Below are 15,414 nucleotides of genomic sequence, written 5' to 3' on the forward strand. Positions count from 1 at the left end.
CTGTCCTTCCTGTCATGCACAACTTTTTTCATCTTCTCCTCCTTCTTCCGACTACATCCCAGGAATGGTGGGCGACCTGTTCAACGTCCTACAGCGCAGCCTGACCATGTCCGACATGGTCCTCCTCTTCATGGGAAACATGTCGCCTATGGGACGCATCCGGCCGCAGCTGGCAGAGCACATCCGCACGCGCACCCTGGACGGTCAAGCAGCAACGCCTGAAAACATCAAGGTCAGTGCATCGCTGGGGGTCATTTGTACATTGTCCGGCCTGGGCTGTTTTTGTTTCAATTGATACCTCTTGTTTTCAGTGAAGCCAGGTACAAGCTTGTGGCTAGAATGTTTCTGGAATGTGTAGAAAATCAAGCATATTTCAAAATACTGCTAGAACTTACTACCACTATTAGAACTATAACTACATCTAGGACTACTGGTGTTGTTATGATTACAATGATGATGATGATAATTATGATTATAATTATAATTATAATTACTATAATTATTATAACTACTACTGTACTACAACCACTACTATAACTACTCTGAAAGTGGACATTACCTGGTGTAGAAATGTATGCGTATTTCGCGAGACGTGCAACTAGCACAAAAATAAAAGCACGTGGAAAATTTTGCTTCCTATATGTAATACTGCTTCATAGTTTGACTCCACAGAATTAAAAGCGTGTGAAATTCACCTTAACCCGGCTGAGTGCAAAAAATTACCCACGCACTTTTGCAGTACTTCTTTATATCTCCCCTCCCTCACTTTTACCACTTGTCATGGTGATACTTTTATGCTCACATACGTTGTATTTCAATTTTAGGCTGCAGTGGAAAGAATGATATCTGAAATACAGCCAGTACTGGAAGAATTCACGGTAAGTTTGGAATTGATCGGTTTATGGATGATGATCTAACTTTGGATGTTTTGTGGAGTGATGATGTGATACCAAGCTCTCAGGATTTACGTTTGCGGTGTCCATTATTCGATGTAGAAGGAGTTTCATCACTTTTGCCTCAAGCATGCATTGTCAGCATAACAAAGAGAATGGATTTTTTGTGAAAAGTACGCATTCATTTTTTTTTGGACACCCGGTGTAGCCGACAAGAATATGTAAAATGGGAAAACTCGTTATTACAGTATATGGCCTGGAGTAATTGCTTGTTGTTGTGTTTTCTTTTTTCTTTCCAAAGCCAGAGGTTTAATTCTGAAGAGCATGAATAAGAAATAAGTAACCAATGTGATACCGACACAGTCAGTGTGATTCATTTCTGAAGTGGAATTTTCACCTCTTGCAAGAGTTAAGTTGTCACTGCACTCCGTTCTTTCTATTGTGTAATTTGTGCGCATACAACTGTACCTCTGCATGATTGTCCACGATAACCATGATTCGTTTAGAGGGGAAAAAACAACATCATAATGCGAAAATGTCTGTGACCTCCTTGCTTGCGAAAATATCTGGACACAAAACTAAAAGCTTTTATTATACATTGTATTTCGTTCGCCACATGTTTGCTGGGATTTTTTTTGATAAAACCGATGGTGCGATGACACTTCTGTTTTCCAGAGGGGCACGCCCACCGAGCGAGACGTGGATGTCGTAGCAACGTTTGTGGGGATCATCTCTGAGATGGGGAGGAATTTCATCTCAGCAGCTCTGGATAACAGTATGTATCTCTGTCTGTCTGTCTGTCTGTCTGTCTATCTTTCCGTCTGTCTTGATCTCTGTCTCTGTCTCTTTTGTATTCTAAGCTGTATTCGCTCTAGCATGTCATTTCTGAAGAGCCACAAATATTACGGGTCCGTCATACAAAGACAAATTCACACACACTACAGGACCAGCAAACGTGTAGAAAACTACAAATCACATCAGATATACTTCAAAATCACTTCAAAAATATCGAAGAAGGGTGAAAATACAGCGTGAAATTTGGCTATCAGTGGCTGCTGGTCCGCGCTGCCTGCTTTTCTGGGGAAAAGAGGGCTAGAAAAACACACCGCTGCCACCAGTTGTAGGGCTCGGGTTCGCTTAGCTCTCTAGCACTCATCACACCAAAAGCAGACTAGGGCAGCACACACGTGTTACCTGGAAGGAGTCCCCTGGCTAACTAACTTGTAGCCAGTTTATTTTTCACATAATTTGGCATGGGTTTACATGTAAATCTGGGTTGTAACATAAATATTCATATACAAAATCAACATAACAAAACATGCAAATAAGGAAACAAGGGTTAAAACTAAATATTCATAATGTGTGACCCTGCACCTCAAAACAAACAAAAAGTCGCCAGACATGAATTTTTAGTTAAGACCATATTCTGAAAGAGCAGACTTTAAGCTTTAAAATGATGTATAACTCAAATCAAATGGACTCTCCTAACCTATCTAAATATTGGAAAGAAAGCACAAACTCAGGAAAAGTGTGAACTGAGAAAAGAGGCTCTGAAGTACAGTGTCTATTCAAGCGCTTAATCTTTACCAAACCGTGCTGGCTGTGTGATGAATGGGACAAAAAACAGGAAGTAAACCACCAGAGTAACAACAATGAAGGGATTATCAGATTAAACTGAAATTAATCATGCCTCATTAACACATTCTGTCCATAATTAATGCCATCTTTCAAAGCAGTAGCTCTATCCTTTCAAAAGTTATTAGAGTTGAAAGTGAAGAGTGTGGACAAGGTTTTCCAGAAATGAAAAAGGGATTCTAAAGACACACCTAATCACACTATTCTACCAAAAATGTTCGAGATAAACTGCTAAAAAACACACTTTCCTGCCCGTTTTATGATACCAAATTTGAGCATAATGTAAAAGAAGACCCGCTCTTTCAGAAAATATGACAAAGTCAAGTTCGGCTAGGTTGACCCATTTCACTTATTTTCAGTCCTCATGCAAAATCAGTGTGTGCGACTTTATGTTCGTTTTGAGGTGCACGGTCACATATGTAACTGATGTGTAGGCTTGGGTGATTTGGGCATGTTTTCAGTATTACAGGGACCAATGGGTGAGAAGTGAAAGAGCGGGAAAATGTCATGTGATATGTGGTGTGTCTGTGATAGGTAGGGTGCGTGGATGCATGTGGATGTGAATATGTATGTCGTGTGGGTTGATGTATTGGTGTGTAGAGGGGTGGTACCTGTTATAACAGAAGGGGGGATACACTGATAATAAATAGTTCAAAATAAATCCCTTCAAATGTTGATTTTGTATATGAATATTTATGTTACAACCCAGATTTACATGTAAACCCATGCCAAACTATGTGAAGAATAAACTGGCTACAAGTTAGTTAGCCAGGGAACTCCTTCCAGGTAACACGTGTATGCTGCCCTAGTCTGCTTTTGGTGTGATGAGTGCTAGAGAGCTAAGTGAACCCGAGCCCTACACATGTATCCTGACAGCATGCCTGACTTTAAATCAAGAATATAAAAAAAATATATATATATTGCATATACTAGTTAGAAGCATAGACTTCGCACTTTTATTTTTGCGCTAGTTTTATGTTTCGTGAAAATTTCCACCATGGAAAATGTCCACTTTTACAGTATGCTGAAGTAAATTCATCGTTCAGTGAAAAGTTCCCGACCGACACAAAAGTTATTAAGGTATCAGTACAGTGCTCACCGCTTAATCGGGAGGGGTCGGGAGACACGTTTTTCTCCCGTTTCAGCGATGCTCCCGCTTAAGCGATGGTCGGTATTGGCCCGTGCAAACCACACAACATGAAGCCAAGTATGTGGGCATTACATTAAATCATGCACAGTTGTCAAACCCGATGATAACCACAGCGTCAAATACCAGCACGCTACGACACGCAGACCCAAAACGGCGACAAGAAAGGACATGGCACGGCAGTCTCACAATTTTGGCAAATGCATTATCGGAACGAACCTCCATTCATTTCATCTACAAAATAACCCTCTTTTAGAGTTGAAAATACATACTGTTAAGTTCCGTGTTTAGATGTACCCGTGTATAAGACGTAAGCCGACTTTGGGACTTTAAAAAAAAAATGATTAGTGATCGTAATGACAATTTGATGGCATGGTGCAAGAGACAACTTGGCCTGAGCAAGCTTCCTTCTTTTGATATCCCTCGCCTGGCATGAATGACAGAGAAAAAAAAAGAAGTAATGATTAAACAACAAACCACTTGCTGGCTGCCATGCAGGTGTGTCATGTAAGGTGAAGAATAAGAAAAAAAAAAACGATAGTAGAGAGATGGAAAGTGACAGTCTGACACCCAACAAGCATGCCAGCCACCTGGCCAGGCTAGTGCAGTGGTAGAAAGGAATTTGCGTACGGGCGCTTGTAGATTGCAAGGATGGGGCCCTGGGAAAGGGGCGATTAGAAGCAGACCTGCATACAGTGGACGACTAGACTGTGTGTGTGATCTCAAAGCTGAAGTTTCACACAGTGCTCTACATGTGTTGGCACACACACACAGTCACACGTGAGTTGGTGAGAGCATAATGCAGTATGCAGGAGGGCTAAGCGGGAAGAGAGCTCGGTCTCTCTGCTACATGTGTAGCTGGCTGGCTGGTGAGATCAGTGGACTCTATTACAGTGTAAGTGCGCGAGTAGAAGCTGACGACGCTCGATAAGATAACGCTCAATAAGACCACCTCTTCTGCGCAGTCGGCATAATCTATCGAGAACTAGTGAGGAAATAATCCTTCTGGTAAGGAAATTAAGTCCCTGCTTTTTTTCCCCAAGGATTTACTCATTATCACGGACAATGGAAGTGTTTCTGCCAGATTTGTCCCGATAAAGTGGTTCATGGTTCCAATAAAGCGGTGGAAATAACACATGAAAATTTTGTTGCATCAAGTTTTGTTGCACATAAGCGGGGTTCCTGCTAAAGCGGTTCCTGATTAATGGGTGAGCACTATACAACTTAGATTGACCTTGAGTCCCTGTGGAGATTATTGGGAGGAGTTGATTCTCATTATAGACAAAAGAAATTATTCCTCTTCCTCTCCCCTTCCCCCCCCCCCCACCAAAAAAAAGAGGAAAAAACAAAAAGGGAACTTGAAACTGAGACCAGTCAAAAAAATAATGTTGCAAATCATATCTCTGTGTTCTTGTCCTGCAGCCATGGTGGACTATCCCAACGAGGTCAGGCAAATCGTAAGCACCTCCACGCAGCGTATGGCGGCGGCTCTGGTCTACATTAGGGGCAGTGAACAGGCAGCAATAAACTACTTCCAGCAGAGAATGGTGAGTGGAGAGAAGGGTCTTTCAACGAATAGTTGACCCTGAGATCCAGCTGGCCTGGGGTGATGGCATCATCTTCTGGAAGCAACAGATCATGTGAAAAAGTTGGTAGAGATGTTGGGTCCATGACATGAAAGCAGGTGGCCATTACAATGCCAGTGCACCATGCATTCGTAACTTTATTTGCAAAAGTCCCAAAGCTTTTGTTGGTTTGTTTGTGTTTGTGTTTGTGATTGGATATATGAAGAATGGTCTCTTCTTTCATCAGGTGGAACAGTTAAACCAGGGGCCCGTTTCATAAAACTTGTCATCAGTGACAACTGCCACATTTCTATGACAAATTTGCTCTCAGCCAATCAGATGCAAGGATTTCAGTAGCTTGTCACATCTATGACAATTTGTCACTGATGACAAGTTTTATGAAACGGGCCCCAGATGTCTTATTCTTCATTTTGACAAGTTGGTAGGGATGGGTTAGGCTTGTCTATCTGTACCTCTTCTTGTTTGTGGAAGCCCCCTCCCCCCCCCCCCCCCCCAACACATCACAGTCTGTCTCCACCAGGGGCCTGTTTCATGAGATTTTTATCCCGAGAAGACTCAGATTCTTTTTAAGAGAGCTTTTCCCTGTGCTAGAATCAGTGGGAGTATCCTTCTAACCTGAGTTTTCATTTCTTACCACAGTTTTTCTTAGTTAAAAAGTTTTATGCAACAGGCCCCAGGAGCAATAAAAAGTGACAATGAAATGTAGGTTTGACTCTTTGCACACCCCAAACTGAGAGTTTGGTTTGATTTTGTGCACCAATGAATATGACTTGATGCATGAAGGGAGGTGTAGACTTTTTGCCTCTGACGTAGGTGAGCATGCTGGGGTAAAGTGGTGTTTTTGTGTTAGTTTGTGAGCAAAAACTTGGCAAAGAGGGAAACATTTCTACTGTGTCTGCTGCACTTCCGCAGACAACATACCTATCGCAGGACAGCCCCGAGCTCACCGCCTTGGGGATGCCGATGATCTTGACCAACGTCCAGAACTTCATGAGCACGCGGACGCTGACCGAGCAGGACGTGATGCCGTACATCGTCAGACGCACCGCACAGCCTGCTACTACGGCAACCAGTGGTGAGTTGAGCGGTAGCTCACGCGGGCCTTCATTCATGATGTACATGCAACTATGTTTATTCATGTTTGTCTGCTGTGTGTGAAGTGACTTTGATGTTAGAGCAATAAGCAATCTACATAACAGATGTGGTGATAATAGTTGGTAATAATGATTATAATGATAAACCTGATAAAGATGTCAATAATAATGCTGTAATATTCCGTAAAGATGCCTACTGGTATGTTCCATGAAAAAAAAGAAAAAATTTATAACTCTGAATCAGTTAAACAAAAGCAGTTAAATCCATGCACTTAGCCTGATACTACGGTTATGGCAACTCCCAATTTGTACCTGTCTAAAATGCACTAAAACAGTGTAAATGCAGTGTATTTCACACCATTTTTATTTCTAGCAATTTTTTTCATGATTTAATTGATATTTAGCAACAACTCATGATAATTCTGCCTCCCGTGACACAAATTTTGATCAAATCCAAAGGTTATTGAATCGTCCCCACTTTTCACCTCGTGCAGAACCTCAACCAGCTAAGCCCGAGGAGGCCAAGTCTAAAGCAGCAACCTCATCCCCAGCTGGGTCCACGGAGCCACCCGTAGCTAGACCCCAGGTGAATGGGAGTGAAGGACCAGCAGCCAAACAGGTTGAGGAGGAGGACCAGAAATCAGAAAGTAGTGATGAGGTTGGTCATGCATTGTCGATATTTTGTTGTTTTTCATGTTCTTTCACTTGTTTTTTTTTTTAAGTGACGCATTAAACTGTGGAATCAACTACCCAAAACTCTCCGCAACCAGCAATCTCTCATCACCTTCAACTTTTAAAAACTCACCTGGGGGGTGTTTCATAAAGCTGTTCGTAAAGTTACGAACAACTTACGAGCGACTGGTGATCAGTTCTGATGTGCTATACTTATCAGTTCCATTAACATTGATAGTCCACTGGTAAAGCGCATTTGAACATGTACCTTTATGGAAAATGCGCTATATAAATGTATTATTATTATTGACAGTAATTGTTTTGTTATGTCAGGTTCAGTGGAATTTGCGCTTTTTCAATAAGCCAGTTTTTGCCACCTTATGGTCTTGTGTGGCCACAAGCACTGGCAGAATTTCCATTTCTTCTTCTTTTTTAAAATCTTTTTATTAAGTGTGATCAGTAGTAGCCATATATTAATTTAAAAAATAGTGCTGTGTAATATACAGGAAGATTTGTGGTCTCATGTTTTTTGAAACCATTTATTTGGCACATATTCAAGTGGAAATATACATCCCTGTAGTGTAGATTTCAAGGCTAGAAAATTCTGAACCGTGCAAGATGCCACCACTTTACAACTACAATATCTTCTTTAATAATTCTCCTTACAACTACTCTGGGGGTGCTGAACCATTGAAATATGTCTTGTGAATTAAAATTTTAATGGGTGTCTGCTGCTTTTCCCCAAAACTTTAACCTTTTATCATCTCCCCCCCTTTCTTTGAAACGCCAATAGACAATGGTATTTGAAGATGCAGTTGACGTCCAGGAACCCGATCCAGCTCCGGCGGTGGGGTCCAGGCGTGCCGTACAGGATCTGCCCATCCTAACAGGAATCCCTATGCGCGGGGCTACTGCCAAACCTGCAGGCCGCGATGAGCCAAGACTGGCCACCAGGCGAGGGAGCCCCGCTGGGGCCATCGCCATGGATACCGATGACTGGCAGAGAGCTGTAGAACCAGTGAGCTTTTTCTTGCTTCCTTTTCTTTATTTTTTAAGCATTCTTTTTTACCATCTTTGAATGTTTTCTGTGATATCTTTGAATTTTTCTGCTAAGGTATATGAACCATAGTAGCAACTATGCACTTTGCAATTATACTGAGCCCATGTCAAAAGAGCTGGGAGTTGATACAAACGTCATGGTACAGTGGATAAAGCTCTCATCCCTAAAGTAGGAAATTGAAAGATACATGTATACTTCTGCCCATTGTGTACACATTTGGACATTTGGACAAGATGTCTACATACAATGTCCACCTTGACTGATGTGAAGTAGTGGGTACCGGACAGTTTTCATTTCATTACTATTTCATTTATTTTCGATATCCAAAGAATGCAAATTTATTGCAAGGGCATGTGCATAATTTGTGCAAGCATGTGAGAGTGGATACGAAGGTAAAACAATGAAATGAATACAAAAAGTACTGGGCAATGTTGGCTTAGTGATCAGTGCAGAACTCCCTCTTGCAGACCATTGACAACACTGATGATGAAGATGTTCCCTCAGGGGTAAATGACTCCAAATCGATAGTGTCTTGATTTGAATCCTCACTAACCCTTTCACTACCGTTGGCAGCATCCTTGTGCACAAAGTCATAAGCTTTTTTGAGTTGGTGGTGCAGAAAGGGTTAAACAAAGTAGAGGATTGATATTCGTTGGTCACCCTGTCTGGTGTAGGACTGGATTCCTGTGATCACCCAGGACATCGCTCGCCAGAGACACCAGACGTCCCAGGGAGCCCTCAGCGATGCCTACCTTACTGGCATGCCTCCCAAGAGACTCAAGGTAAGAACTGTCCTTTGTATGTTACATCCTTTTTTTCCATTTCCTTTTTTTTTGGGGGGGGGGGGGGGGGGGGAGATGGGAATTCTCGCTGTCGCCAATGACATAAAAAACTCCTGCGCATGCTGAAGAGCTCTGTCACAGGTGCATTGTGGGATTCCTCGGTCCCTTGTTCGCTTCCGGTTGTCTCATGCGAGTCGCAGTTCCCATACGATTCAATGGAGTTCTTTGTCTGCTGTTCCATTGTTAGCCCTTTTTTCCATGGCTATAATTCAGCTTAAAAGAGTTGAAAGTGTCTAAGCTTTACTGATTTGCGGTCACTAGAGTCATGGTTCACTACTGCAAGGCTTCAATGTGCTGGTCACATGATGGAAAGCGAAGAAATCTTCAACAAAAAATACCTCTTTATAAAGACAGAGCATGATGTAAGTGCATGTGCAGCCAAAACCGGGGCAAGTTTGTCCCACGAGGTATCCCATAATGCATCTAAAACGCTGCTCTGCGCACGGCACCTACGTATTGGCGATACCCTCAATTGATTATTCATAATTCTCAGAAGGGCTCAAAATTCATCTTCCACCATATGGAATTTGCTTGCAACATTAAATTATCAAAAGGGTCTATCAAAAACAAAACAAAACAAAACAAAGCAAAAAAAAAAGTTTGGCAGAGGCAATTTGCAAAAATAAAAAGTTGTTTTTGGAGTATTTTGAAATCAAAAGTGTAAAATGATGTAAGATTGCAGTACCCAGCTTTTATTCCCAAGTGCCCTCCATGTTTTGTAATGATTGATCATGCCCTAGCAGCAGTATTTCCCAACAAGTTACCTGCACTTAGATCAGTGAATATATGGCCCGATTTTTGAATTATTGATAATCGATCATAAAATATTACATAGCAACCATGAGCAGATATGTTCCCTTAATGTGATATTGTCAGCATACCTTTATAGCTAATTTTTTTTTGCAATTTAATCATTACCCAACTGAAATCATGTCATCACAACATTATTTCACACATATCTTTTGCATACGTGTCCATTTTATAGCAAAAATCAACAGTTTCTGCAGGCATATATAGAGATTATGTCGTACCTTTAAGGATGGACTGATTTTGCTACAACACGCATTTCCCATAGACACCTTCCTGAGTATTCTTGGGACTCGTCTTCAACGGGTTGCTCTGCCATTGAATGCTCTATGACCCCATTTACAGTGCGGGGCTGGGCCGAGCCGCGGGCAAGCCGCGGCGGAGCCCGGCCTCAATTGCAGGGCCGAGCCCCGCAATTCTGTCCGTTTACAGTGCGGGGCTCGGCCCGGGCTTTTAATTCAAACCTTTCAATATTTTGTCGTAGTGGCGCTCTGCTCGTAAACAAACGCACTTTGGTATAGTCTGGTTTCCAGACCCTTTGCCAACTGGATTCCGTGGCGACGAAGTCACCGTTCGGCAAAGGCTTTTGCCGAAGGAAGAATCCTTTGCAGGACAAAACCACCTTAAACTATACTAGTTTTCGACGTTGAGGGGGTTAATATCCTGAATAGCGAAATAGTACGGGCAGAGGGTCTGGAAGCCAGACTAAAATTTGCCGCGCATTTGGCCCAGTTTGCATTTACACTGAGAAAAGGCCGGGCTCGGCTGCGGCTCGGCCATGGCCGAGACCACCTCCAGAGTGTGGCCAAATGCGCGACCAATTTTGGCCCCACATTTGGCCTTTTGCGCGTTTACACTGAAATGAAGGCTTTGCTCAGCCACGGCCGAGCCCGGCCTTTTCGCTCACTGTAAACGGGGTCCAAGTTGATACCGGTAGTTAGAGGACCCTGAAATCCAAATGCATGTTGATTTGTGTTGATTTATTTTTGCGGTGAAATGAATATCTAGAAACATTCCATATATTTTTAATGATTTTTTCTTCTATTTTTCTTCAGATTACTTGGGAATGCCCACTAAAAATCCTTCTAAACCAATATTCCTCAGATGACCTCATCTGTCAATCATTGCTAAAGTACTGAAATGTTTAACAAAAGACAATGGAATGCACCTTCCCCTCGACTCAGCATAAATTGCATGTTTCCGTGATATTGATGTGACTAACAAAAGACATGGAGAGGGAACATGCAAGTTATGCTGAGTCGATGGGAAGGTGCATTCCAATGTCTTTTGTTAAACATTTTAGTGCTTTAGCAATGTTTGACAGATGAGGTCATCTGAGGAATATTGGTTTGTAAGGATTTTTTTGTGGGCGTTCCAAGTAATCTGAAGAAATATAGAAGAAAAAAATCGTTAGAAATACATGGAATGTTTCTAGATATTCGTTTTCACTACGAAAGTGATGTTGAGGGTATCATAAATCAACACAAATCAACATGCATTTGGATTTCAGGGGCCCTTTTAAACTGTGCAGAAAATTTTCACCCTCTTGTGACAGAGTTTGTATGCATGGAGAAGTGTGGTGTCCAGTGGATATGTCTGTTGATTCCTAAACAGGGGCGTGGGGTTCAAGTCTGCCTGGTGTATACATCATTCTCAAACAATGTATTACTCCTCACATGATCCCCCTTGATCAAGGTGTACAACTTTGTATTATATGATGGGGTGATAATACTGTAATACTGATAGCGCCCTCTGAGTGAAATGCTTCCACTAGCAAGGTTATCTTGAGTGAAAACTGTAAAATGAGGAATGTTCGCGTGCATTTTAATTTCGCGAGAGTCAAGATTCCCAAAATTAAAATGCACGCGAAAATTCTCATCTATACTATATGCATTGAATGTTAGAGGCAACTTGGGAAAATTTCATGCCATGAAAAAGACCGTCAGCTCCAATTCGCGAAAATTTCATGCCACGGAAATATTGTTTTTAAGTAGTCATATACTGTATCTTAGTCCACAGTGCAGCATCAAAAGGATGTTTGAGTTTGTGCATGTATGTCTTTGTGCTTGTATTTGCATGTTTGTGTATGTTTATGTGTATGTGTGTGTGTATGTGCGTGTTTGTGTTTAAGTCATAGACTCCTATGTTGAAGCATGATGTTAAAAAAAAAACCGATAAAACAACAGCATTGCTTATCTCTGTTACGATTTGGGTCCATTCTGACTATTAATGTACATCCAATCTGTTATCTATTGTTCATATCAGCCTTCTATCAGTTTAAAATTTGACAATCATTCGGAAGCGAAGCGGGTTTGCACTTTGTATGTGAGATATTCCTCTCAAAATATCAGTGGTGATGTAACTGAACTCAGTCGACCCTTCATCCAACTTGCAGTGAACTGTAATGAGCTGCATGATACAAGATGAAAATGAAGCAAGGGTTGCATGTTCTCTTGTAATGCTCTGGCTTCACCCGTTGAGGACGGGCTGATTTCGCTATAACATGCATTTCCCATAGACACCTGCCCGAGCATACTCGGGACTAGTCTTCAATGAGTTAAAAAGACCAAAGTGATCCATTGTGAGAAGTTCTGAGGTAACATTGTGATGGGAAAGTAAGTTCGCATAAGTTACCTTTTTTTTTGTCTTGTGTGTGTATATCTCTTTTTATCTGTTATATCTCTTTTTGTTTATCTGTTATATCCCATTCGCGTACAATTTCTTGTACTCAAATGGGCGAGACACATTATGGCACTTGCCTTGTTAAGGAAATACACCGGAAATTACTGGAACATCTGTTAATGGCACATGTCAGATCTTACATTATTACCGAAATGTGTTGAATACACGCATTCCTGGAATCAATTTCACAGAAACGATCAATTGACAACGTATGATGATTTCAAGTGACATTGTTGCAATCTGCGTGTGTGGTTTGCTGAGCATAGTACACCTATTATAATTTTTGCTTGGGGGGGGGGGGGGGTAGTGGTCGTGGAGATTGGAGGGGAGTATCAGAGGGGTGGGGGACAGGGGTATGGGGGATGTGATTTGATTGAAAGGGAATATAAGTAGTAGAGACATTTGTCCTTCAGAGATTTCTGTGTATGTGGTATATTTTGTGGTTGGGTTTGTTAACATGAGTTTCCATTATCGGTGTATCCAAAATATGAAATGCACCTGTGCATGTGAGTGATTTATTGACTTTACAACCACCATAGACGGGGTGGTCTGTGGTGTGCTGGATTCTCTCTGTTTTAAAGTGTGGAATGACTGTGGTTACTTGAGGATATATTTGCCTCAGAAAGGGAAAAGTGTTCAAGTATTACTTCAAGTCCTCAACCCCAACAAGAGGAATTGTGATTATCCCCCAGCTGTATGCAGTCATGCTATCAAGTTCTATTGTGAGAAATATAAGAAATGTTCAGTCTTTGAGAAAGCACCTTTGTCTCTGTTTGTTTGTTTTGGTTGTTGTTGTGGGGTTTTTTTTTTTGGGGGGGGGAGTACAAACATTTTTCCTTTTTGCGAGTCTGAATACACAGTATATTTTGTGTTCATTTACATGAATTTTGTGAGTCGACTGGTAAGTCATGTAATTGAATTGAATTGAATTGAATTGAATTGAATTGAATTGAACTGAATTGAATCATCGACTGGCGAAAATATTGCCTCATATGACACAAATGCACTGTAAGTTGTCTCCAAGCTGGAAAATCATTCAGTTTCTTCTGAAAAGGCATAATTACATCTATCATCATTCCCCATCATCATGGTTCTCGACGACGAATTTGTCTCTCAAGTCCCAGTTTGCAAAATGCGTGATGTATTCACAGTATAAACTGTGATCCATTCCTCCATCAGAATGTCTGGAGTTCTGTAGTCTATACGCCTAATCATGTAGTTCAGGTTATGGTTCAGTGACATTTGTTTCCAGCAAACAATTCCCTAACATCTGTCAGCATAACAATGCAATCGCTTTGAACGCGTTGGGGGACACATCTGTAAATGTAGAAAAAAAAAACCCAAGCAAACAAAAAAACTTATTGGGAGTGTGTCCTTGGCATCAGTGAATATGACATTCATTAATGTAATATTAGTTATGAGAGATGAAGATAGGCCTACAGGAACAGAGCGAGGGACAGGGACAGAGATGGAGACGGAGATGAGGACAGAGATGTACATAAGGACATGACATTGACAGGGACTAACAGAACAATAACAGGAAAGATGGGCGACATAACAGACATGCAGGACAGGGGGAGAGGAATGGAGGATGGAAAACAGCCCTCAGGCAGAGAAACAATGCATAATGATAATAACAGCTAGTTTTTTGTATACGTAGCACATTTCACACTTGTCACATGTAAGTCTCTCAATGCACTTAAGAGACTATTATTGCCCCGGTCACTGGATAGGCCCTACATTGTTTCCAACCAGCACTGACAGTGCTCACTGTCCACTCCCTGGGGAGTATTCCAGCTACATAGGGTACAGAGCTGCCAAGTCTCCCTGATTCTGCAGGAGTCTCCCTGAAATGTCAAAATCTGTTCATGTCTGAATAAGAGAATATTAAAATCTTCCTGATTTGGGAATTATTCTCACCCATTGAAATGGATGTAACACACAGATATCTCCCTGATTGCTGTATGGAATCTCCCTGATTTAGATGTGAGAAGGTTGGCAGACCTGCATGTACGTAATTGCAGCCATTATACAGGCACGCACTTGCGGATCAACAAACATGAACTTTCTCATCCTACTGGGTACCCATTTATACTCCTGGGTGGAGAGCAGCAATGTGGGCAGAGTGCCTTGCTGAAGGTCAAACATGTCAGGCTTGGCATGGGCTTGAACCCACAGACCATACCATGCTCAGGTCATTCAGAGGTGAGCACTTTTATCCACTCTGCCGCAATACCTCCACAACCAGAGTTACAGTGAAATGAAAATTAGACATAGGCCTACTCATTCAAAACACCAGACATATGTTGTCATAGGAGAATACTGTGGCTACCCCCCCCCCCCCCCTGTTCAGACGTAAGCCACTTTATACCCGAACTTGATAAAGAAACGACGCATAAAGAATCATCGTATAGCCGACAGACCATTCAGACGCTAATCTCGGCCGTTCTGGAGAACGTCGTGTAGATGTGCAGTTTCTCACTGCGCATGCTGTTATGGTCATGAGTGACAGCTATGGGGTCACCTTTCATGCGCACTCCCATTAAGCCCTGCCCAGTTACACCATTCTATGGTCGCCATATGCTCAGACGCATAATGGACATGATGGAATGCTGATTCGTTATCGAGTTCTAGTTTGAAGCGATGCTCTGACCATCGTTCCGCTATGCGTCGTTTCGTCATACATCGTTTCGTCATACGTCATGTCATTAGTCAGCGTTCAGATATATAAATTCATCGTATAGCTATAATACCACTTTGGTATAGCTATACTGTTCTAGTATAATTTTTTTGTGTGTGTCTAAACACCCTGTCAATCTTGGAACAAAGTGGAAAAAACAACACAACAAAGATGCCTTTGATAGAGGTTACTAGGGGAACAACTTTCTTCAGTTTTCCGCACACCTTAGGGATGCAGTGATCGCATCTGTCACTAGTTATCCAGTTAGAGCACCTGTTGTGGTGAACACTGGATTTACAGCATCCTTAAAGCTAGG

At 41.8% G+C, this 15,414-nt stretch overlaps 1 protein-coding gene across 1 annotated transcript in view; it reads left to right on the top strand.

Annotated features, from left to right (window-relative positions):
• Nucleotides 1–15,414, top strand: part of LOC139744405 (large proline-rich protein BAG6-like) — a 69,476-nt gene that overhangs the window by 23,360 nt on the left and 30,702 nt on the right. The window contains exons 17-24 of the mRNA XM_071654848.1: nt 63–232; nt 825–878; nt 1,569–1,668; nt 5,098–5,222; nt 6,174–6,336; nt 6,850–7,013; nt 7,821–8,045; nt 8,762–8,869. Of these exons, the coding sequence (XP_071510949.1) occupies nt 63–232; nt 825–878; nt 1,569–1,668; nt 5,098–5,222; nt 6,174–6,336; nt 6,850–7,013; nt 7,821–8,045; nt 8,762–8,869 (1,109 nt within the window). The remainder of the gene's footprint in view (nt 1–62; nt 233–824; nt 879–1,568; nt 1,669–5,097; nt 5,223–6,173; nt 6,337–6,849; nt 7,014–7,820; nt 8,046–8,761; nt 8,870–15,414) is intronic.

This window comes from Diadema antillarum, unplaced genomic scaffold (assembly GCF_040938485.1).
Source record: "Diadema antillarum isolate AM-2024a unplaced genomic scaffold, OU_Dant_1.0 scf00000035, whole genome shotgun sequence".
Classification (NCBI taxonomy): Eukaryota; Metazoa; Echinodermata; class Echinoidea; order Diadematoida; family Diadematidae; genus Diadema; species Diadema antillarum.